This window comes from Carassius auratus, chromosome 21, assembly GCF_003368295.1.
Source record: "Carassius auratus strain Wakin chromosome 21, ASM336829v1, whole genome shotgun sequence".
Taxonomy (NCBI): Eukaryota; Metazoa; Chordata; class Actinopteri; order Cypriniformes; family Cyprinidae; genus Carassius; species Carassius auratus.
Genome location: NC_039263.1, coordinates 2,939,447 through 2,962,927, shown reverse-complemented (window position 1 = coordinate 2,962,927; position 23,481 = coordinate 2,939,447). Strand labels below are relative to the sequence as shown.

Genomic DNA, 23,481 nt, shown 5'->3' with positions numbered 1-23,481 from the left:
TGTTTTCCCAGGCGGTTTCCCATCAAGGTACTGACCAGGCTCCACCCTGCTTAGCTTCAGTGGGTGACCATTCTTGGGCTACAGGGTGATATGGCTGCTGGCAGCTTCCGAGTTCAGTTGGAAAAAAGTACTAAACTGAAAAGGACTGAAATGTACCCAAAAGTACTGAACTTTTCTGAACATCTGAACCCCACCTACCATGTCCCTGTCTTTTTTCCAAAGAGGCATCTGCACATAGACTCTCCCTAAATAATTATAGCTAATCCTTCCCTAAAATTAGCATTTGCCAGAGGCACTAACCACCACCTTTACGCTATGCCTTTGTCCCCAGACAAAAAAGGAGAGGTGGAAGCCACTTTTCGAGCCTTGTCCCCAATTGCAACAGTCAGGGAGGCATGCTACTGCACAACCTGGGTAGAGGGAGAGGTTGAGGGTTGAGAAGAGGAAGGGAGTAAGGGAAGGACTGGAGACGTAAAGCAGGAGAAAGGGAGACGTCAAGTGGTCAAGGGGGCATGTCAAGTGGTGGCACTGGACCCATTTGGCTACATCTTTTGGAAGCTCAGCAATGAGCTGGACCACCAGATTGGCAGGTGTCATAGACCTGCTGGATCATCACAAATGGCTGACTGTTTTATTCCCCAGTTAAATTTACTCACTGTTGCTTTTGCTCTAGGGCATGATCCAAACAGGATGACCTTGATATTCATAATCCAGGAAGTTCTGATTGGTTATCTGTTGAGATGCTACTCCAGACACCAGCAGGTGAGGCACGCCTGTCACTGAGCATGCGGCCATCCACATGCCTCTGCTGTCTTCTCGAATGAGACCACAAATGTGTCTAGTTTATCCTGTGGACCATTTTTGCTGAGTGGCACGTGGGTAACAATGGACTCTATGTCTACAGCCCTGCCTTTCTGGCTCATCATGCTCCACAGCATCTCCACAGTTCATCCCAGGTTTCAACACCACTATCGCAAGTTTGGAGTTGTGCTAAGGAGAAGGTCTGAAGTCCAGGGAGTGAAGGCTTCATCCTCAGATTGTGAGCCAGAGGTGTCAAACTCAATTCCTGGAGGACCAAAGCCCTGCAGAGTTAAGATTCAACCCTAATTAAACACACCTGATCCAACTAATCATGTCCTCCAAGCTTATTTGAAAACTACCTGGTATGTGTGTTGGAGCAGAGTTGGAACAAAACTCTGCAGGGCTCTCGCCCTCCAGGAATTTAGTTTGACACCCCTGCTTTACACCAATGAGCCTCCAACCAGAAGCCCTTTGAAGAGTATAGATTTTGTGTCAAATCTAGAGGAACCTCCTTCCTTTCAGGAAAGATCTGGTTTATCTGTCCCAGTTCAGGTTTTGGTATCCTCAGATGAAGATATGGAGGCTTTGGATTTGGCCCTATTCTGACTCTTTAAGTGATTATTGCTTTTAGCCTTGACTTTGTGCAGTGGGAAATAGCCAAACCACAAACATGACCTTGCTATGTAAAAGATACATATCACAGATAACCTCACTAATCCATATGCAACAGATAATGAAATCTCCTTGTTCTTATTTGAGTATTATTTACTTTTCTCCCCAGGAATCACGACTGTGCTTACCATGACCACTTTGAGTACCATTGCTAGGAAGTCCTTACCCAAAGTGTCATACGTCACGGCTATGGACCTCTTCGTATCAGTGTGCTTCATCTTTGTTTTCGCCGCTCTGATTGAGTACGGAACGCTCCACTACTTTGTGAGCAACCGCAAGCCCAGCAAAAACAAAGACAAGAAGAGGAAAAATCCTGTGAGTACACTTCTGGAAAAATTCACATTATCGACTACCAATACCACATTATAAAGTCTATTAACTACTAGTATTTCTAATTCTAAGATTAGCCTATTTGAGAACTGCAATTGTTAGGGTTTTTTAGGGTCGGGATTAGCTGCTAACTTAAAGTCTATTCAAGATTTAGTTCTTCAAAGTGCTCCAAATAATAACACTCTTCAACAAGTAAGCAAGCTACCTAGGCAGCATTTCTAGGCTGTGTGCTCCCAATGTGAAGATTATATCTCACTTTGGTGAAATTCTAAGGCAGCTTCTGGATGAGAATGATATTACTTTGAGCTCAGTGTAAAGAAAAAAAAAAGGTAGCCTGTTTAAATACATAGAATTAGTTTTGTAGTTAAATAAACCTGCCTAAAAAGCTGCCAGAAAGTGTCCAGCAGGCATGTGAATTATGTGTGCTTGCTACAGTTTTGTGTTGTTAGCTTAGCAATTAAGTCTTTATTGTTAACTCTGTAGGAATCCACTTTGAGTGCTTTGTGTGAGGAAAGCAATTTGTGATGCAGCTAAGTGTGATCGTTGGTTGTCTATGAAGAGCATTTCTAATCAGTCACTAATGGGTTTCCATTACGCCTGAGTAGGCGGTACACCGTGAGACAGCTCACTAGGTTTTGGAACATAAGTGTGCATACTAGAACCTTTTTCTCTGAACTTCCTCTACATGTGGTCAGATTTGCAATCGTGGACCACCTCTGTCAAACAGTGTCACTGAGCAGTGATGTCCTTAATCTGAATCATTTCAGCAGCAGGTTTGAAGTGCAGCCTTAGATTTTCATCTCAGCGGGGCGTTCATATCCGTAGTGTGAGGAGGGCTGATCTCAGCAAATGGGTCGTTCCACTTTCAGATGATTAAAGGGATGCCAGAAATGTCTTATTTGATTTGGGGGTATAGAATGTCAGGCAGATTAATGAGTAATAATTTTCAAACTACATTCGACAGTTCGGTTCCCAGTCAAAGGCACACTCTGAAGTAAAACTCTTCAAATCAAAGACCAAGAAGCTTTTGCTGAAGAAGAGTTTTGATCCCTGCAGAGTTGAAGAGTACCAGTCTCCTCCTTAGATGATTATGTTCGTCTTTTGTTCTTTGGTAGTGATTGTTTGCCCTTCTATGATTAGAGACCTGATTGTTCAAAAGCTCTAAATTCTGACAGGCCTTATAGTTTACACTATATGTGATTGCATTTTCGATCATATGTGAAATTAATGCACTTTGTAGATGTGTTTTCCTTAGGAATGAGCAGTCATTTTCTAGTCTGTATTTTAAGATATGCAGTGAACCTCTCAATATATGCTGTCTTGCACACCCTTCATCTGTGTCTATATATATGTGTGTGAGGTTGGAGTAATCTGTTCTCTTTCCACTTTCAGAGTCTTTTTGGCATTATTACTGTATGCCCGTTCTATGTTGTTGTTGTTGTTGGTTTGTTTGTTTGTTTGTATTTGTTTGTTTCAATTTCAAATTTTCTTTTGTTTCCTGTGTGGACAAAAGCTCCTGCGGCTCTTTTCCTCAAAGGTATATTGCTCATGTAAAGTTCACTAATAATGCATGTTTCTGCATTCTGCGCTGCCACACTGCTCTTGTGTCTGGTCTTTAGATTCACTGCACTAACATCTAGTCAGTTTAGCACTGAACCTCCTGTGCTGTGAATAGCAGTGGGGCACACTCACCTCTTATTTTACTTCAATGCAATAAAACAACAGCGATGGCTGAAAGACTTGCTTTATTCTTTTAATTAAAAAGTGGCCGCCTTCCTCCTTTTCTGCGTGTTTGAGGCTTTAAACCTGACAGAAATAGTCGGCAGAGCCTTAACAGCTTGAAACAGACAACCACACTGATTAGCTTAATCCCAATTAAAGAGCATGAGCCTGATGGCTTTGGCAGATTTAGCCGTAGTTATCTTTTAAAAGTCAATGTGCATGAGGGCACAGGCCTACATTTAGCTTCTATTAAGAATTAAAAGATAGTTCTCAAGAATTCGGAAAATAGATCAATGTGAAATCAACCTACCAGACTATTCCAGTGGTTCTCAACTAGTTTTGCTTCAGGACCTCGATTTAAAAAATGTGACAAATTATTCATTTTCTATACAAATGACATCTTAAATTTTGCCAAACTGATGCGAGTATGCACATAAATGTGTGTTCCTTACCTTACTCTAATTATGAATTTCTAGTAGTATTCTAAGTGATTTTATCATATCACATATTAATGTGCTTATTGTTTTCCTCCCGCGATCCTTTCAGATGTACAATCTATTTTTGTCTCACAGCCCACCAGTTGGGAACCACAGTTCAAAACAAAAATAAAATCATAAATGTAGATTAATAATGTAAGACGGAAGAGGAAGTTTCTCTTTGAAGGTTGTCGTATTTCATTCAGTTAAAGCTGTCAATTCCACTGTATTTGTTTCTTTCCACATAGCAAGCTATCTGTGCTCTTGTGCTTTCCTAACGCTTCTGCGAAACCCTTTGAGAAGCGAGTCACATGACCCGTTTCCGCACAGCCTCAGGTGGCTCTGTCCTAAATGCTGCATAGCGTGCACCCGGAGAAGCCAGCGTGAACAGCTGGTCATGCTTCGTTTTTCAAAGGGATCTGAAGCACTCTTCCAGTGCTGGGCAAAATGATTGTGAATCCAGAAATGTGGATATGTCCCAATGATCCCATGGTTTTGATGGGAAATATTTACATGGAGGTCTCATAACATTTGTGTGTTGCAAGTGCGTTTTTAGACTTCTATTTTAGTACTGATGCTGGCCAAGATTTAAGATTTAAGAATCATATTATTTAGCAGTTCTGTGTTGACACTTAGTACCATGTTAGACAGAAGCCATGTGGTCTCACATGGGAAATGTTGCTGTAGTGACTTCTAGGGTCCTAATTTTTACATAAAGTGGCCTTAACTACTATGTACTTACATGTAAATTAATAATTTGGTACAATGCACTTATTGTGTACATACATGTTTGTACTCACATTTTAAAAATACCTGCATGTAATGTGTTTTGCAGTAAAATATGAACAACATAAGTACATTGCACTTATTTTCTGATGTATGTGCATAGGATTTAACGCCACTTAATAAAAAGTGGGACCCCATTCTAGTAAGTAAATAATAAAGTTATGCTTTATTTTTGCATGGTGCATAAACTAGTGTAATATAATCATTGCACAACAATATAAAACACAGGCAATTAAAAGCAACATACATAATTTACTTTTTAAGTATTAAAGAAAGAAAGTAAAATCAAGAAGCCTGTTTTACAGCCAACTATTGCATCTGCACAATGCACTCTACCTGCAGTATTAGGTGTAAAGTATCCACTGACAGACGTTTGAACGCAGCCCCGACAGCTGTTCGAGATGTCGGACTCTTACTGTTTTTGTTTTCTCTTCTAAAAGCAGGCTCCCACTGTGGACATTCGCCCGCGCTCGGCCACCACCATCCAGATGAACAACGCCACCCACATGCAGGAGCGGGACGAGGAGTACGGCTACGAGTGTCTGGATGGGAAGGACTGCTCCAGCTTCTTCTGCTGCTTTGAGGACTGTCGCTCAGGAGCGTGGCGGCACGGCCGTTTGCACATCCGTGTCACTAAGATAGACTCTTACGCCCGCATTTTCTTTCCTACTGCATTTGGTCTATTCAACGTAGTTTACTGGTTTTCCTATCTTTATCTTTAAAATATTTTGAAAAATATAGGCTGGCCTTATTTTATGTTACAGATTCCAGCAAGACCCTTTCTTGGAAACATGCACCCACTGAAATAAAAATTAGTTGCATTGTGTTGTTGTTGGTTTACCATTCTATGTGTTTTTTTTTTTGTTTTTTGTTTTTTTTTTTAAGTGCATTTTAGGATGTTTGTGTGTGTGTGTGTGTGTGTGTGCATTTATTTAATGTGGAATTGTCAGTTTGTCTATGTTTACTTTTTTTTTTTTTTTTTAAGTAAAAATACATTGTGCATAAAGCAAAAGTTGTAGCAAAAAAGAAAACATTAAAAGCGCCGACGGGGAGGTCGATGAAAACCTGCATCTGTAAGATTATTCCTGAATCGTGTAGAGCAAGCAGCAGAAGATCTGAGGACTGCATGCCTACATGTCCTTTCAGCCCCTAAAGAGCAAGCACTAAAGAGATTTTGGGAAACTTCTTCAAATGCATGGCTGTCAGGCCTATGTGAGGTAAAAGCAATCAATCAAATATAAATAAATGTGTCCGAGAATTTATTTGTATACACTCGTATTTGCTCTTATTATTTGTGCGTTCTGTGGTCACGGCTGGTCAAACGTGCGGTCACCTGTACAGATGCTGTAAATAGATGAATACTGTATAATGTAGTGATCATACTGCATGCACCTTTTAGGCCAAAAATGAGCAAAAGTCTTCTATTGTCATCAATTAATAAAAAAGCAAAAAAAAAAAAGGGTCAGGAAAGCTTAACTAGAACAGTCCAGGCTACATTTTACTATTAGATGTCAGTCATTCCCACAGTAAATACACAATGATATTATTACATGTATAAATAAGTACTGTATTACTTTTTTTTGTATAATTTTGGGTATCAGTATGAGCCTCCTTTCCATTTTTTGATATATATAACAAAATTAGTAGGATTTACATGTAACAGAATGTTGTCAAAAAAAATGTCTTTATGTATTTTTATTTTTCATTCGTGTATTAATTTATGTTGTTATAATAAATTAGGCTCAAACGTAGGAGGAGGGTCACCCTTGCACTCAATACTATACAATTCAGTTGACAAAAAACAAAACTGCTTATTTCAGTGAATTGAGTAAATAATCTGTAGATAGATATGTTTATGTGTGTTACTCAGCTTCAGTTTTGTTGCATTTAGAAAATGACATGCATGCATGTAGTAAATATTATATTTAGACAGAACATTAACATGCATACACGGGAAACAAATTACAAACTGTCAATAATAAAATGTAACATATGCAAGCACAACCAACTTTCTATTTTAATAACCCATTAACTTTAGAAATCTCACCCCAGGTTAGTAACTATGCCTGTGATTTAATTATGTTTATACTGCTCAAGTTTTATCACTGATCAATTCAAGTACAAAACACCGAAACAAATGCAACTAAAACACTGTGGATAGAAATCAGAGACTTGCCAAAGTATGAGGGTATAATCAGATGTATAGGTCTGTTCTCCAGTGATGGAGTTAAAATCAATGCTTTTTTTCTTCCCAAAAGAAGAAAGTTCAACTGTTTGCTAGCAAAATTGACAGATAAGCTAAATGTTTCAGCTACATCAGAAATACATAATCTAGACCTGTATACAGTTTGGTTTCCAATCCCTATGCATTATCCTTCCACCTGAACAAACCAGCATATGGTACGCTTTTGTATTTTTTGCCTACTTATGCATCTTGATATTTTTGCATCATACACGTGAGCATGGTTAATTTTTGATTTGTTTATACTCGTATTAAAATTAGACTTCTGAAAAATCCTCTTTTGAGAAATATCAACTTTACTATCAACCCTTTATAGAATCAGTTTGTTGTTTGTGTGCCACCTCCACTAGAATAATCACGGTAGTAGAGCGATGCTCGATTTGTTTCTCTTTTGAATAGTTATTCTGGATGTTTGTCCTGAAAATCAACACCCCAGAGACATCACCTAGCCATTCGTAATGCACTGTTTATTGTTTGCTGTAGGACACATGGATGTGGTAGCAATAGAAACTGTGTGAATGTGGATCGCTTTGGTGCCAAACTATGAATCCTTTTGCTTTCTACCATCGATTTAAATAGCTTATTTCAGCAAGCTTCCTGTTTTTACACCCAATGCTTTATCCATTTATTTTTTATGAAATACAAAGAGAAAATTGGACATACTACTAATTTAATGTCGAATTACCATTTCTATGTCAAGTGCAACCTTAAGTGAAATTAAAAGCCCTTTTGTCTGGTTGCTAACCCTTTGTTTTAATACATATTATCAGTACTTTTAATGTCAAAATGCTATAATTCAATACCGGAAATAAAGTTTCACTCTAAAAGCCACCATCAGGACATTGCTAGAGATTTTCAGAGAGCTAACCAGCACTTTTGTTTTGTTCTCACTATTTCTTGGTTGTTTTGAGGATTGTTATTATTATTTTAATGTAAGTGTATTATTGTGTGGCATAAAGAAAAACTTGTTTTACAAAATCAAATTACAATGTAATTGTAGTGTGTGTGTGTGTGTGTGTGTGTGTGTGTGTGTGTGTGTGTTTGTGTTTGTGTTTGCTGACATTACTCATATGCCTCAAACGCTTTCTTAATCAGAATTGTAGTCTTATTTTCAGGTAAAAAGATGCACTATTTGAGAAGAAAATTGTAAGATATGAAGACTTGTTTCCGGAGGATATTTCTTGATTTTTTTCCTCATATAAACCTGAATAGAGATTGTTTTATTTATGCTTAAAACAAAGGGGAAATTTTTGTTTTACACTTAGTTTTATTACATTATGCAATTTTGTTTCTCAAGTAACTTTGTGTTTTGTACATGTGAAATCTGATCTAATGTGGTATCTCTTTTCTTTTATCTTGTTTGTTTAGTACAATAACTGTAACTGAGCTTTATTGCTAATTGTATCTTCCAAACATGATCTAAATTGTTAAAAGCTTTCATATTGTATAATTTCACTTAAGCGGCAGTTGATTGTTTGGGTTTGCACAGAAAAAAATATTTGTATGGATAAAGCATTATTAAATTCTGAATATGTTTATATATTATATAAATATATATTTCGTTTCTTACATGATTGCACAAATATAATCAGATATATAAATGGATAAATCTCAGAAAATGAAAGTGTTTTAGTAACAAATACAATATTTGTGAAGAGCACATGTAAATAATAAATATTGTTACATACTTTATTGCCTGTGGGAAACACTAAATCATTTACCATGCTTCTATAGCAGTAATGACAAGCTGCAAAGCAAAAAGATTGAAAGTAAGCTCTCAGCTGTTCAGCGTATCTATATATTTATGGAGTAGTGTACTAAAAGGACACTGGTGATTTCATGTAAAGGTTTGCATTGTATTATTATATGTACTGAAATCATTTTACTGAAGGAGAAGCACAGAGCTGTGGAATTTTTCAATAAAACATTGCATTCATAAGGTGTATGGATGTATTTCTTAAATGAGAAGAAGTACCAGAGATTTTTGCGATTGTATTCCACTACAATATTCATAATGAAATAACCTTGGGCAAATTACCAAAACAGTATTTGGTGCAAGGTATTTCCAGATTTTATTTTGGAGAATAAGTCAACTGGGAAGTGTAGTGCAGTTTTTAAGGGTCTCAGTGCATGCTGGGTTATAAGGGAATAAAACAGCAGACTAAGTGGCTAAAGAAGCACTGAAAATGGATAATATTAGTGTAGCAGTCACTTTAAGCAGGTCAGAAGAAAAGTCTGTGATTATTAAACAAGTTTGTAGGAGCAAATGGCAAAAATACTGGAAATACTGGAAAAATAAGATATTTTTATAGAATACAAAGTAACAAAACAAGGTCAAATCATCATATAAATAGGAAGGGACTTTATTATATTTACAAGATTAAGAATGGGTCATACGTATCTTAATGCAATTCTTCATATAATCGGCAAAAATAATTCTGGTTTATGCTATGCATAAGTGAAACTAGAGAATGTTTTGATAATACATAAAATAAAAAAAATAAAAAAACTAATACAAAACGGAAAAAAAATTATCTTATAAGAGTTATGCAAGCTTTGGGTATTATAGAATTTACCTTATATAATATGTTAAAGGCAGGAGTAGAATTTGATAAAACAATTACAGCTTTAATCAAGCCTCGGAGAGAAGAAAAAAAAAAAGGTCAACTGTTTGAATTTGATTTAATGATTCGCTCATAAATACTTGACTTATTTCATTACTAAGTGAATCGAAGAAATGAATGAACCTCTTGAATGAATAACAAAATAAATACAAATACAACTACAAATACAAATACAAAATCAACACAATTTTAATTTAAAGCATAAATAGTGATCTGCTCCATTTTGATCGCCACCATGGACATCAGTGTTTATATGCATAAACTTTTATTCCTTTTCTTCTGTGATAATATGAATGATTGTAAGAGTCTACCTAAAAAGCTTCACACTTTGAGCTTTTTAAATGACAAACATTAAAACACTCAAAGTCAGATGAAAACTTTGAACATAAAACCAGAAAAAAGAGCTTGCTTCAGATGAATGAAGCAAGAATCACACACTACAGCTACACCACAGCATCTAAAAACATTCAGTTGCATTTTAACTGTACACAGAACGACTGGATTGGCCCCTTATAGTCCAACATGCCCTAAAGCTAAAAGTAGACATCATGTCCTTCGAGATGATTGAGTGTCCAGCAACAATGAATTCTGAGCACAACTGCAGAAACTTCCCAGAAGCACACTCCCAAAGAACAGACACATTGTGCTAATCTCTATAACCGCAGGGTCAGAGGTTCACCTAACATAACCTTGAGTGGAAAATAAGAGCTTTAATGGCCAGCCATGAGGACACAGGCAGGAAGAAAGTTACAGCAAATTTTTATTTTTCAGTGCACTGTCCTTTTAAGTGTTTTTTCCAGCTGGCAGAGAAAAGATTGTGCATAAGGACCTGCTGTTTCCATTTAGTATTTTGTTTATTTCATGTCGTGTTTGTCCCAGGTCCTATTAAAGAAAATTGAGCAACTATCCACTTGATCTCAAGTGAATCTTTACACACAGTGACACATTCAGTGTACGCCAATGGGTGCCAGTATTGTAAAAATTAAATCTTTTGTGTTCCACAGAGGAAAGAAATGCATTTAGACAGAACTGTGTTTTTGTTGTTGTTGTTTTTATGGGTGTATTATTGAATTAATTGTATGCATGTCCACATCTCCACTCCCACTTACAAGCAATTTCCCATGATTACTCTTATTATGAAAAACCGTGGTGTTTTATACTCCAATTATTTACTTGTATACTTGATGCTAAATCAAAAAAAAAAGAAAAACAATTTTTTTTTTATTGAAATTTAAATGCAGACGGCCTGTTCATTTTAAATCACCTTCTTCAAATGCAAAATGCAATCATGAAGAGTAATCTGATGACCATGGCCAATCCTATGCATCACTCTGAATCATGTTAACACAGCCGCAGTATCTGATTTGATAACATCCGCAAGAGATTTGATCTAAATGTAGAGTTCCCCATCCATGTTAAACAGTTGCACACACCCATCTTTACAGCCTGTTCTATAATTCATCCAAAATGCCGTGACCTTGACTGATTATCACTCGGCTTGCAACATTTTTTCGTCCCAGTGGCTGTTGACTTGAGAAGAATATTAAAATCCCTCTTCAGGGCTCTGTGGATTTGACTGCCAGGGTTTGTCAGCGGTGTCTAACGGAGCCGGATCAGACCACAAACACCTTCCTCTCACTGCTCTCTACAGGAACAGGGGAAGTCTGAGAACACATGAAAACACTGACCTTCACTTGCTTCAACAACAACAACAAACAAAAAAACTAATAATTTGATCAAATGTTGACATGGATTTTATTTCATTCAATCAGAAAATGATGATTTATGTGTGAATTCTGCTGAAGTTTGACCATAACTCTATCACATTGATCAATGTCATCTTCTGGACAGCTATCATCCATTGCTGCAGGACATGCTCGGTCATTCAACAGAATTGCAAACAACTGCATTTCTCAAGCTAATAAGTCACCAAGGTCATTCTGAAGATGCACAGCAGATGTGCGCCACCAAGTGGATAAAAATAGTAATGCTGACAAAATGTGACATTAATATTGCTCTTCAGCATTAATTTCCCCTGCTGAGTAAAAACTTATATATATATATATATATATATATATATATATATATATATATATATATATATATATATATATATATACATAAAAGGTGTGGGAAGCATTGCACAACACTGCACAGCCTGCTATTGAACTATAACTATAACTCTATTGTATTACACTTACTGAAATTGGCTTATTTTGGCATGAATTGCCACATGAAAGATAAACATAAAATAAACATAAATATAAACATACAAAGAAAATGTTTTTAGTGTTATTTGTGCACTACAGAATACAACAACATCAGCAGAGCTTCATCTGTGCTGTAAATCTTAAGAATCACTAGATGGCACTGCAGTTGTGTTTAAGACAAAAATATATTTTTATAACAATTTCTGTAATGAGGTTTCAATTAAGAGTTCTTTACATTTGGACCTTTTTAGAAAAGTCAACGGTAGAGACATGTTACTGTGCTCAGAGGACTGGACTGTGACCTGTGACCCTGGCCAGCTGGGAGTCGAGGGATGGAGCACACAGTGCATGTGTTATCAGTTACCAGGCACTTCATTAAAACAGCAAACATGAAATCGTGCTTGAGACACAGAACAAGGCAATTGTGCGTAGTGTGAGGACATCCTAAATATGTGTGTTCCTACAGACCCTCTACATTAGGAGTGAATCACTCGCGTGTGCAACAGTTTTGCTCTAGTCAGCTGTCATGAATCTTGACTGTGTTTTTCCATCTGCTCGCCACCAGAGGGCGCCTTCTGTCTACATGTCTACGTCACTGTGTGGGAAGATTTGCATAACACCAAATGTTCACGCAAAGAAAGAAGACATAACTTTTATTCTCTCTGTTGCCGCCAGCACCATGTCGTGGAGTCGCTGTGTGTTTCGTTGTGAAAGTTAAACTACTTTGTTTGGTCTTCCAAACAAAGAGGACACGACTAGAAATCAGTGGTTAAGTTGTATTTCAACACTGTTCCAGATCCTCTTAGTGAACGAATCGAACCAGTTCACCAAATCGAACTGAATCGTTTGAAAGACTTCACGTCTCCAGTATGCACGAATACACAAATGACTTAAGTTATTCGGTTTATAAATGTGCCTAACACCCCCTCTGATGTGAAATAAACCAATATCCCGAGATATTCAGTTACCCCAAACAGTTCATTGACCGAACTGCTAAAAGTGAACCGATGATGGGTTGTGCTCGAGCGGAGCAGCTGGACTGAGTCTCGTGCTGTTGGGACACACATCACAGTACGGTGAGGGACATAACATTTCTGTCACACGCTTGAGGCATTCAGCCAATCACAACACACTGGATAGCTGGCCAATCAGAGCACACCTCACTTTTCAGAAATATGAGCTTTGTAAAATCACTGTGTTTCAGAAGTCGGGTCATAGAGGAGCAACAATAATGTACATTATATGGAAAATAATGTGTTTTTTAACCTTAAACCACATAAACAGATTGCATTACACCAAATACACAAAATAATGTTCTTTATAGCAGCAACATATGACCCCTTTAAATGGTCCAGATTGGTATATCCTTGAAAGCTGCTGGACTTGTCAGTTTTGACTGTGAAAAGTTCTGGAATGAATGAACTTCACTGAAGACTTCCTCTAGTTCTGTGTGAAATTCTAGAGCGACACGGAGGGAAGCATATTATTTTAGATGTTTATTGTCGGATTATCATACAGTATATATTAACAAATAACACAGTTTTGACTATCATGGTGTGCATAATGAGTGTGAAATAGACTAATTACTTTGTTTTGGATTATTTTAATCCGTTGCTTTTCCCGATCACTTATATTGTTTTTTTTTTGTTTGTTTTTTTTTGACTGATTTAAATTCTGACTTTTAACATTAAAATTGATGCACGTGTCTTTTTCGAGGGTTTCAGTTAATTTCTGTATTGCCAGTTTAAAAGGGTCTGCTTGAATATTTTAATCATATTTTATCCATGGGAAATTTATTTATGGTTATATTATTTTGTCGTCATTGTTTTGTTTTAAGGAGTTACAAACGGCTCTCATCAACCTTAACTGACATATTATATCACATTCATTTGACAGGTTTGGCCATTTTTTATTTTCTGTTGTTGGAGTGAGAGGGTTTTGTGAGATTTTGGGCTGGAAATCATCCAATCTGGCAACACTGTGCATGCTAAACACATACGTGACGTCACCGTGCTACAGTCTGCAGTGAGGGGTGTCTCCATATTATTGTCTTATTCTACAAGAAAATATTTTAGATCCTTAATTCTGACCCTATACCTAAATTTAAAGGGGACATAACACATTATTGATTATAGCATCCTTCATCTCTCTAAAGAGTGTTTAGTTTTATCAGATTATAAAAGAAAGATACAGCTTTGAGATGTGGCCAGAGTCACAATATAGCATTCCCTCCCATTTCTTTATTAAGTGTTAAATGATTAAATGTTGATTAAATGCTGGCGGTAACCTTTTCTACAAGATTTTGAGGATTCCTGATCCTACTGGCCCCTGTTCGACCAATAATATCCTGTTATGACTGTACTTTTGTGTAATAAATATGACCAAAATCATAATAAAAAACTTCTGGAAGCTGAAACATTATGTTGATTTCACCAAAAGGTACATATTAACCCTTTAAGACTGATAGACAATCGCTTGCATTTGAAATGAAGTTTGAATGTTTTGGGGGTTTGGTCAGGCTTTAGAAGATGTACACAGCATCAGGTAATGAGACAATACCTCAGGAAAACAAACACAAAGCGCTGGTCTGCTCTGTAGAAGCACATTCACCCTGCTCTAATCCCTTTGGCTAGAGTTGCTGACACTGGCTAACCCTTTAGAATAGGCCTCTCTCATGATGTGGGAAGGCCATGCATCTTACCAACCAGTCCATGTTCAGCAGCACCACTGCACTATTAAGAAAACAATACAAAATAAACCACTAACCCACATCGCTGAGAGGAGCAGGTATGTCTTTTTTATATATATATTGAATAGTTCAAGTTTCAGTTCAGAATGTGATGTTTAGAAATGTATTAGTGTAAAAAACTGAAGTAGGTGTTCTGAAAAAAAAAAAGTTTCAGTTTATTTTCTTGGATTTTATATATTTATTACATTTTTTTCTCAGTTTTTAATTGAATATTGTCACTGTATTTTGAGTTAAGCTGTTCATTTAAAAATGTAAAAGTATATTTTAACACCTGACATGAATCCTCAGGAATTCAAAAATGATTGAAGGTGATCGAGAACTTTCAGCTTTGATTCAGGAGCTCTGGGACAACGACATAAATCGGCTGAGACCTGGGATTGATTATCGCATATCTCTGCAGGTAATTCTCACATCTTTCCCGTGTGAATTTCACATGTTCACTAGAAATATCTAAACGATAAATAGTGAACTCTGAATAATAGTTAACACTTGGTTTCTGCATTTTACTTTAATAAAGTGACATGTATTTGCTATTATATGTTTGTTGACCTAAGGTGTTGAGGTCAGAGAAAGCGCAAACAGACTGAAATAAGCATTGTTCTTCAGTGTGGTGTTTAGAAAATGATTCACAATGACACTTTTGGGCGTAATGTAAACTTCAATGCTTACTATACCATTAATGATAGAGTGATTACATGGTTTAATCACAAGTAATTGACTGCAGACTGCAAGTTAGTTAACTTTAGTTTTAGTTAGAATACACAACATATTCTGATTAAACCTCTATTCTGGTATTTACATACTAAACATCAACTGAAACTTTTGTGTGTGTGTGTGTGTGTGTGTGTGTGTGTGTATGTTAAACTCCCTGTCTAAAGTTATTTATGCCAGGCACGCATGTAAAAACAGACAGAAAATACCTTTTGGGAGTTCCTCAAGGTTTGCTTTGTGTCACAGGGTAAAGCGGGTGATCTGGCAGGTTTTGCGGATGACAATGATGGAGCAGGGCTGCCTTTGTTCACATTTGTTGATGAAAACATTTTCAAAAAGGAGACTTTCTTGGGTAAGAAATAAGCTAATACCTTAACGTTTTGTTTATTTAAAAGTAGACTGTGGAAAACATTTCACAAAAGAAAAGAAAATCTGGGTTTTAAACCGTGTTCTTGCCTCTTCCACACACAACTCAGAAAGTGACATCATCCAATTAATTTTTAATGAGAGTTTAAGACTTTTGGCGAAAAGTTTAAGTTTTCTTCTACTTTTTTTCAAAACTCTAAATCAACTGAACCAATTGATTTGCAAAATGATACATTGTTTTGATGCACAACAGTATTATATATATAGCCTATTTTTATTTTATTTATTTTTTTGTAGGGCTTGTTTTATGTGTTTTACGGAGGACTTGGCTAATCAGTCCATTGACAATTAATGGGGTCATGACATGGATTTTGTTCTTGTAATTTAATGTTCTGAGGTTTACTTATAATGTCAGTTTTTTGCACAAATTAATATGTGGAAAAATGCTTATGCTAAACCCTCATTCTGACCCGAGCTGTTTTCAGGGGCGTGTCCTTTAAGGTTCATCAGTAATCAGCTGCTGTTATGATTGGCTAACATCATTGCATAGGAAACAGTATCAACTAGTAGTCGACCGATATATTGCTTATGGCCAATATATCGGCCGATATTTTTCAAATATCAGCATTGGCTGATGTCTATTTTGACGGCGACTGTATTTTGACATACAGAGCTCTCTCTCTCTCTCTCTCTTGTTCGCCTTCGTCTTTAACAGTTCTGTCTAACGTGGATAGAAGTCTGTTTAATAATCAGATAGAACAGTTAAACAAAGGAATCAATCTATACAGAAAGTATTATAATGATTGCTTTTATATTAGGCCTCTATATTTGCCGTCACCATTAAGCAAATGTGCCTTTAATATAATTTAAACAAATCTTTGAATGACTAATGAACATTTAATTTCACAAACCTTGCAAACTTAGTTGAATCCAGCAGTGAGATCTTCTAGCATGATCAAGTGTTCTCTGTGTGACTTTCAGTCCATTTGAAATTAATGCTTTAAAATTTAAACTTGTGATTTCAAATTATGCTGCGCTTTATGCATTTGCCCAATGTTATATTCATGTCATTTTCACTGTGTGCTGTGTGTAAAGAGAGGGTTAACCTGGCTTTATTTGAAAAATATGATTCCCAGTGCACACAAGCTTCCCAGAATACTGAGTGCCCTGTTGGTTACAGTTTTACGTACTTTTTAATTATATTTTTTATTAAACATTTATTTATTTTTGAAAAAAGCTGTCATCTAAAGTATAAACCTGTTTCTTTTACACATTTATTTTTTAATCCATTGTCAAATTATTTCACATTTCTTAAATATTAATAAGAATAATTTTAAAAATCTTATCGGCTTTATATTGGCTATCGCCCCCCCTGCTTTCCAAGATATCGGCATCGGCAGTCAAAAAACAAATATTGGTCGACCATTAGTATCAACGCCCCTCACTATTGCATGTTTTGAGTGTTTTGACAACATTCCCAGATGAAGCATTATGAAATCCTTTACTTACAGTTTGTGGTGCTGGTGCAGTTGAATCAGATCTAGTTCTGCTTCATATCTCAGATGTTTCTTTTTGTCTTTCCATGACACTGTGCCTCAATTACAAAACAAAATCAAAGACGCTGGGATCCTTCTGATATCTGTACAGCACCCACTGAGAAACCTGATGAAAGTAATCTAGTTATCGACGATTCTATTGTACGGAACGTGAATATAGAGACACCAGCCACCATAGTCAAATGTTTACCGGGAGCCAGAGCGCCTGACATCTTTGCAAATGTAAAAGTGCTGGCTAATGCTAAATATAAATACAGTAAGGTTCTTATTCATGCCGGCGCTAATGATGTTCGACTTCGCCAGTCAGAGATCACTAAAAATAACTTTAAAGAGGTGTGTGAACTTGCAAGCACGATGTCAGACACTGTAATATGCTCTGGTCCCCTCCCTGCTTACCGTGGTGACGAGATGCATAGCAGATTGTCATCACTCAATGGCTGGATGTCTAAATGGTGCCCACAGAATAACATAGGTTTCATAGACAATTGGACGAGCTTTTGGGGCAGACCTGACCTGTTTAAAAGAGATGGTCTTCATCCCTCCTGGGGTGGTGCTGCTCTTCTGTCTAGAAATATGGCACATAGTCTTAGTGTTTATACTTGACTAACTGGGGCCCAGGTCAGGAAGCAGACAGACTGGCTAAACCGACCATCTGCTAGCTGCCTCCCGTCACAGAGGTCAGTTAATTCTCAGCACATAGAGACTCTTTCACCTAGATATCACACTATAGAGACTGTGTCTGTTCCCCGAACTAGAAAATACAAAAAAACATCCAAACCAAGTTAAGACTTACAATTTAATTGAGGTACATCAAATAAAAAACAGAAGCAATATGGATAAACACATGATAAAGCTTGGCTTATTGAATATCAGATCCCTTTCTACGAAAACACTTTTTGTAAATAATATGATCACTAGAAACCAGAAACCTGGCTAAAACCTGATGATTACATTATTTTAAATGAGTCCACCCCCCAAGATTACTGTTATAAACATGAGTCGCGTCTAAAAGGCAAAGGGGGAGGAGTTGCTTCAATTTATAACAACGTTTTTTAGGATTTCTCAGAGGGCAGGCTTCAAGTATAACTCGTTTGAAGTAATGGTGCTTCATATAACATTATCCAGAGAAACCAATGTTAATGATAAATCCCCTGTTATGTTTGTACTGGCTACTGTATACAGTCCACCAGGCCACCATACAGACTTTATTAAAGAGTTTGGTGATTTTACATCCGAGTTAGTTCTGGCTGCAGATAAAGTTTTAATAGTTTGTGATTTTAATATCCATGTCGATAATGAAAAAGATGCATTGGTATTCAGCGTTTATAGACATTCTGAACTCTATTGGGGTTAGACAACACGTTTCAGGACCTACTCGTTGTCAAAATCATGCTCTAGATTTAATACTGTCACATGGAAAGGATCTCTACTGCCCTGAAAGACAGCGGAGACCAGGACAACTAGAGCCCAGATACAGATCCCCTGTAAAGACCTTGTCTCAGAGGAGCACCAGGACAAGACCACAGGAAACAGATGATTCTTCTGCACAATCTGACTTTGCTGCAGCCTGGAATTGAACTACTGGTTTCGTCTGGTCAGAGGAGAACTGGTCCCCAACTGAGCCTGGTTTCTCCCAAGGTTTTTTCTCCATTCTGTCACCGATGGAGTTTCAGTTCCATGCCGCTGTCGCCTCTGGCTTGCTTAGTTGGGGTCACTTCATCTACAGCGATATCATTGACTTGATTGCAAATGATTGAACAGATACTACTTAAACTGAGCAGAGATGACGACATCACTGAATGCAATGATGAACTGCCTTTAACTATCATTCTGCATCATTGACACACTGTTTTATAATGAATGATGTTCAGTTGCTTTAACACAATATTTTTTTTGTTTATAGCGCTATAACAAAGCAAACGATCTTTCACTGCGTTTGTCCTGATGACAGACTCGTATCAGTAACTGTATCCAGTGTAGAAAAGACAGAGCTGAGATTGTAATTTCTATTTGATTTTGACACATTCACTGTGATCACATGTCGGCGATTAGCGACTGAACACCAGTGGGCGGGGCCTATGCTTTTTTTTGGAGCTCAATGAAATAAATGCTTTGTTTATAATGCAAATACTCTTATGCCATTGATTTACCTGATCTGGTATCAAAACATCTGGTAAAAAAGACATTTAGGCACTGGTTTAATTAAGATAGCCTTAAGAGAAAATAAAATGAATCCAAACAAGTATAGGTACTAATTTAGAGATGACGGTGAAATATTTGCATATGTGTCATTTCAGCTTTTATCTCACTTCTGGACAACTATGAAAGTGATACTGGTGAACCGGAGATTGTCACACCAGAGGAAGAACTGGAAAACCACAAGTTCCTGGATTCGATCCTAAAGACCCCCACTATGAAGGTAATAAATGGGTCAAGAAAAAGATTTATTACTGATCAGCTGTATTCTGTTTTTCATAAGACACTTTTTTTTTTTTTTTTACTTCAATCTAAAAAGAGAAATGATTTTATGATTCCTTACCATCTGTGTAAGAAACTGTACTGAATAGTAAGTTGCAATAGATGTATATTTTCTCGTATTAGATGGCCCACAAATATCTCATGGGGAAGCGTCTCTCTCCAGAGGACACCGCAGGCTTCAAGAAGCAGCTCTATCACATTTGGTTTGAGCTGTACGCCAGGAGAGGATCCAGTAAGTAAGTACAGAGGATTCAGAACAACTTACAGGAGATAATTTGGGGCACGATTCACAAGATTTGTTAAAGAGATCATCCATCATAAAATCAGAACTCTGTTATAATTGACTCACCCACTTCATTCCAAACGGCTTTGTCTGTGGAATGTAAAAAATACAGGGTGAACCATCACTTAACATCACATAAATTCTAAAAAGAATGTTACAATTATTCCAATTACAAGTGCAATTATTAATTATGTTCAATAACATTAATTAGATATCATTGGCAGAATACACACGCTTGCATTCAGATCTGCCGGCCGCACAACATGTTCTCCTTCTTCCATAACTCTTTTCACTACAAAAGAAAAGATATTTTGCTATTTCTGTTACATCACAAATTAAAGACGATTTTTTTTTTATTTATCAATTTTCTTCTGGTCACACAGACAAATCACTTTGACATACTCTTGTGTCCTTCTAAAGCAGTTTCCCCATTCTGAGCTTCATTAATGATACTGATGTAAGATTTTTTTTGAAAGCCATGTTTTGTTTGTTTCTCTCTCCACACAAGACCGGACTCATCAGGTTTCGAGCATGTCTTTGTAGGAGAGACGAGAGGAGGTCATACTGTCATTGGCTTTCATAACTGGATCCAGCTGTACTTACAAGAGAAACTAGGACACATTGACTACAAAGGATACCGTGTTAATGCCAACTCGCCTCAGGTACGTGACAGGATCATAGAGCGGCTCGATTCATTTACCTGCCTCAGGGCTTGTCTTTGTGTGCTTGTTTCATTATATACTTTTACATTTAGTCATTTTGCAGACACTTTTATCCAAAGACCCTCACATATATGGACAATAGAAGCAATCAAAATCAACAAAAGAATAATAATATTTGGCCCTGGAGCGCATAAGGTACATTTTTTGAAACTGAGATGTATAAATAACCTGAAAGCTGAATAAATAATCTTTCCATTGATGCCTGGTTTGTTAGGGGGACAATATTTGTCTGAATAAATCTAAATATTGAGAAAATCATCTTTAAAGTTGTTCAAATTAAGTTCTTAGCAATGCATATTACTAATCAAAAATTACGTTTGATATATTTACAGCATATCTTCTTTCTAATTATGTTTTATTCTGTATATTATATTTATTTATTATACTTATTACATTATAATTATTATTATACTAATATAATAGTGATAATGATCTTAATTCAAATTTTATTATATTTTATTTTTGTGCATATTTCATTTATTAATTCATTTTCATTTATATACAAATAAAATATGCACAAAATAAATAATAAAATACTAGTTATTATCATAATTACTATTAATAATAAGTATAAATTTAATAAGTAAGATAGATAAATACAGGGGTAAATAAAAAATAAAATAGAAAGAAAGAAAAATAAAGGAGACAAAAGAATAGAAAAAAATATATTAATAATCAAAATAAATTAAAAACAAATAGTAAAAAACAATATTGCTAAATTAGCATTAAAAGATACTGAAATGTGAAAATTATGTCATTGTTTACTCACCTTCACATCATTGCAAAGCATAATGTAATTCTTTCTTGTGCAAAACATAAATGAACATACACCGTCTATGCAATAGCTTTTTAAAATCTTGTTTTGCAACTTTAAATATTCTGAAAACAGAGCCAAATTGAAGTGCTTATTCTTCCTCTAATGACTTGCGGCCATGTCTCAAATGGCATACGTCTACTTTATGTAAAGTACACTTGGGTTCACTCTATCTAATACTCTTATATAGAGAGAGCATATTCATATTGTTCCTAATTTCCTTATACTTCATGTTCAATCTCGTTCCCAGCCAGATGAGAACAAGCACATTATGGCTTTGCAGTTCAGCTGGAAGAATGGAATCAAGCCCAAAGGAAGCATCTTCATCGGCGTGAGCCCTGAGTTTGAGTTTGCTCTGTACACTCTGTGTTTCCTCACATCTCCAAACGAGCGAGTCAAAGTCTCCTTCAGCATCTATGAGGTGGAGATCGTCTGTCACCACTACAACCAGAAGCACATCAGCACCACCTATCCTGTGCTCGTCAGATACCTCAATGTATAACCAGCTGCTGGGATTCAGAGTCCATGCATTCATAGTGGCTACTGATTTCATGTTTTCATTTAAAAACAATAAACCGTTTGTAGTGTCTCGATGAATTCTGAAGTCACCATCATTCTGTGGTCCTGAGGTCATAATTTCTGAAAAAATCCCAAAGTCCCTCCCCTTTATTAGTATATATATATATATATATATATATATATATATATTGAGAATTGCACTGGTTTTAATGGAAACTGTAAACTACTGGTAATTGGTTGCCTTCTATTAGTAGCTTGTTAAAACCACTCAACTTTGTGGAATATGTCCCAAAAACACATTACAGAAACCCATTTTTAATGGTTTTAATGGTTAGAGGTTGTTGGTTTGTAATGGAAATCATTAGAATATATCTGATGGTTTCTATGGTTTTTCTCAGCAGGTGTGACTTCTTGTTTTGTCTTCTCCAAAACCAAGAGTATTGACGTGTGGGCTGTGATTTCATTGGGTTTGAGCTTCGGTGCATGAGTCGTCTCATTCTGCTTATTGACTTTGGAAATGCCTGAATGCTTAGGGAATACAACTGTAAAACTGGAACTTAAAACTGGAAACTTAGAAAAAGACCGAGCAGTCTTGTTTAATAAGGAGGCAAAGCAGGTATATGTTTAGTTTGACTGCACTTGTGTGGCATATTGATTGCTTAACTAAAAATGAGTCTTTTTTTTCATAACAAGGACAGAAAGGTTGTGTAAATGTGACTGATGAAACTGACAACACATAATGATAAGGCACTACTGAAATGTATTTTCTTTTTGGTAAAGCTTGATCAAAGTCATGCTCGGTAATTCACACAGTGCTGGAAATCCTCAGTATACATTCCTAGACATGCTGATAGTGATAAAAGATAATAGACTCTGTCATCATAACACATAAAAGCTCTCATTTGTCAACACCTGGTTGATATGTAACATCATGGAATGAATATGTGAACAAAGCTGAACAAATCTTTTTGGTGAACTGATTCAAATGACTGACCACTAAGGCTTGTGTCCCTAGAGTTTCTTTATTTTATTTTATTTTATTTTCAATTGAACCTATTACATCTACATAAAGATGTAATTTAGATATACATCTAAAATGACATTATTAAATGTTTTTTATTGTTTTATTGTCTTCCAACTAAACTGAACTTTGGACCTTAGTCATAGGGTGAGGCTAGTTATTTTCTTCTTAAGGGATCGTCTGAAATTTCCACCCTTAGTGCAAAACGTAAGCCATGTCCAGTCATTAATTCAGTATTGGGACACAGCTTCTGTTCAACATCACATGCAAAATAAAATATTATATATAAAAACACACACATACAATACATATTTTGAACATATAAAAAAAAAGTATATATGCATAGTGAAGTGACATTCAGCCAAGTATGGCAACCCATACTCAGAATCCATGCTCTGC

The 23,481-nt window shown here is 36.3% G+C and overlaps 2 protein-coding genes across 6 annotated transcripts in view; both read left to right on the top strand.

Moving 5' to 3' along the window:
- LOC113038225 (gamma-aminobutyric acid receptor subunit gamma-2) overlaps positions 1–8,970 on the top strand; it is a 47,883-nt gene extending 38,913 nt beyond the window's left edge. The window contains exons 8-10 of one of the 4 annotated variants that reach the window (XM_026195493.1): positions 1,583–1,788; positions 3,317–3,340; positions 5,231–8,970. In XM_026195493.1, coding sequence (XP_026051278.1) covers positions 1,583–1,788; positions 3,317–3,340; positions 5,231–5,509 — 509 coding nt within the window. In that variant the 3' untranslated portion in view covers positions 5,510–8,970. Of the gene's footprint in view, positions 1–1,582; positions 1,789–3,316; positions 3,341–5,227 lie in introns of all 4 variants that reach the window. The other 3 variants (XM_026195492.1, XM_026195494.1, XM_026195496.1) reach the window with 3 other exon arrangements.
- Positions 8,971–14,487: 5,517 nt separating this feature from the next.
- Positions 14,488–22,125, top strand: endou2 (endonuclease, polyU-specific 2). 2 transcript variants are annotated; one of them, XM_026197059.1, is made up of 7 exons: positions 14,488–14,650; positions 14,901–15,012; positions 15,570–15,675; positions 19,543–19,664; positions 19,847–19,959; positions 20,515–20,668; positions 21,793–22,125. In XM_026197059.1, the coding sequence occupies exons 1-7, from the start codon at positions 14,538–14,540 to the stop codon at positions 22,042–22,044; spliced, it is 972 nt and encodes a 323-aa protein (XP_026052844.1). In that variant the 5' UTR covers positions 14,488–14,537; the 3' UTR covers positions 22,045–22,125. The 2 variants fall into 2 exon arrangements, with proteins under 2 accessions (XP_026052844.1, XP_026052845.1); XM_026197060.1 differs by having other exon boundaries at positions 21,797–21,998.
- The last annotated feature ends 1,356 nt before the right edge of the window (positions 22,126–23,481 follow it).

Bases quoted from the DNA above. Each gene is read 5' to 3' on its own strand.
- endou2 (XM_026197059.1), top strand. From the start codon at position 14,538: ATGATGTGGGAAGGCCATGCATCTTACCAACCAGTCCATGTTCAGCAG. The intron at 15,676-19,542 runs GTAAGAAATAAG...GTGTCATTTCAG, and splicing joins CAAAAAGGAGACTTTCTTGG to CTTTTATCTCACTTCTGGAC. The intron at 20,669-21,792 runs GTACGTGACAGG...TCTCGTTCCCAG, and splicing joins TTAATGCCAACTCGCCTCAG to CCAGATGAGAACAAGCACAT.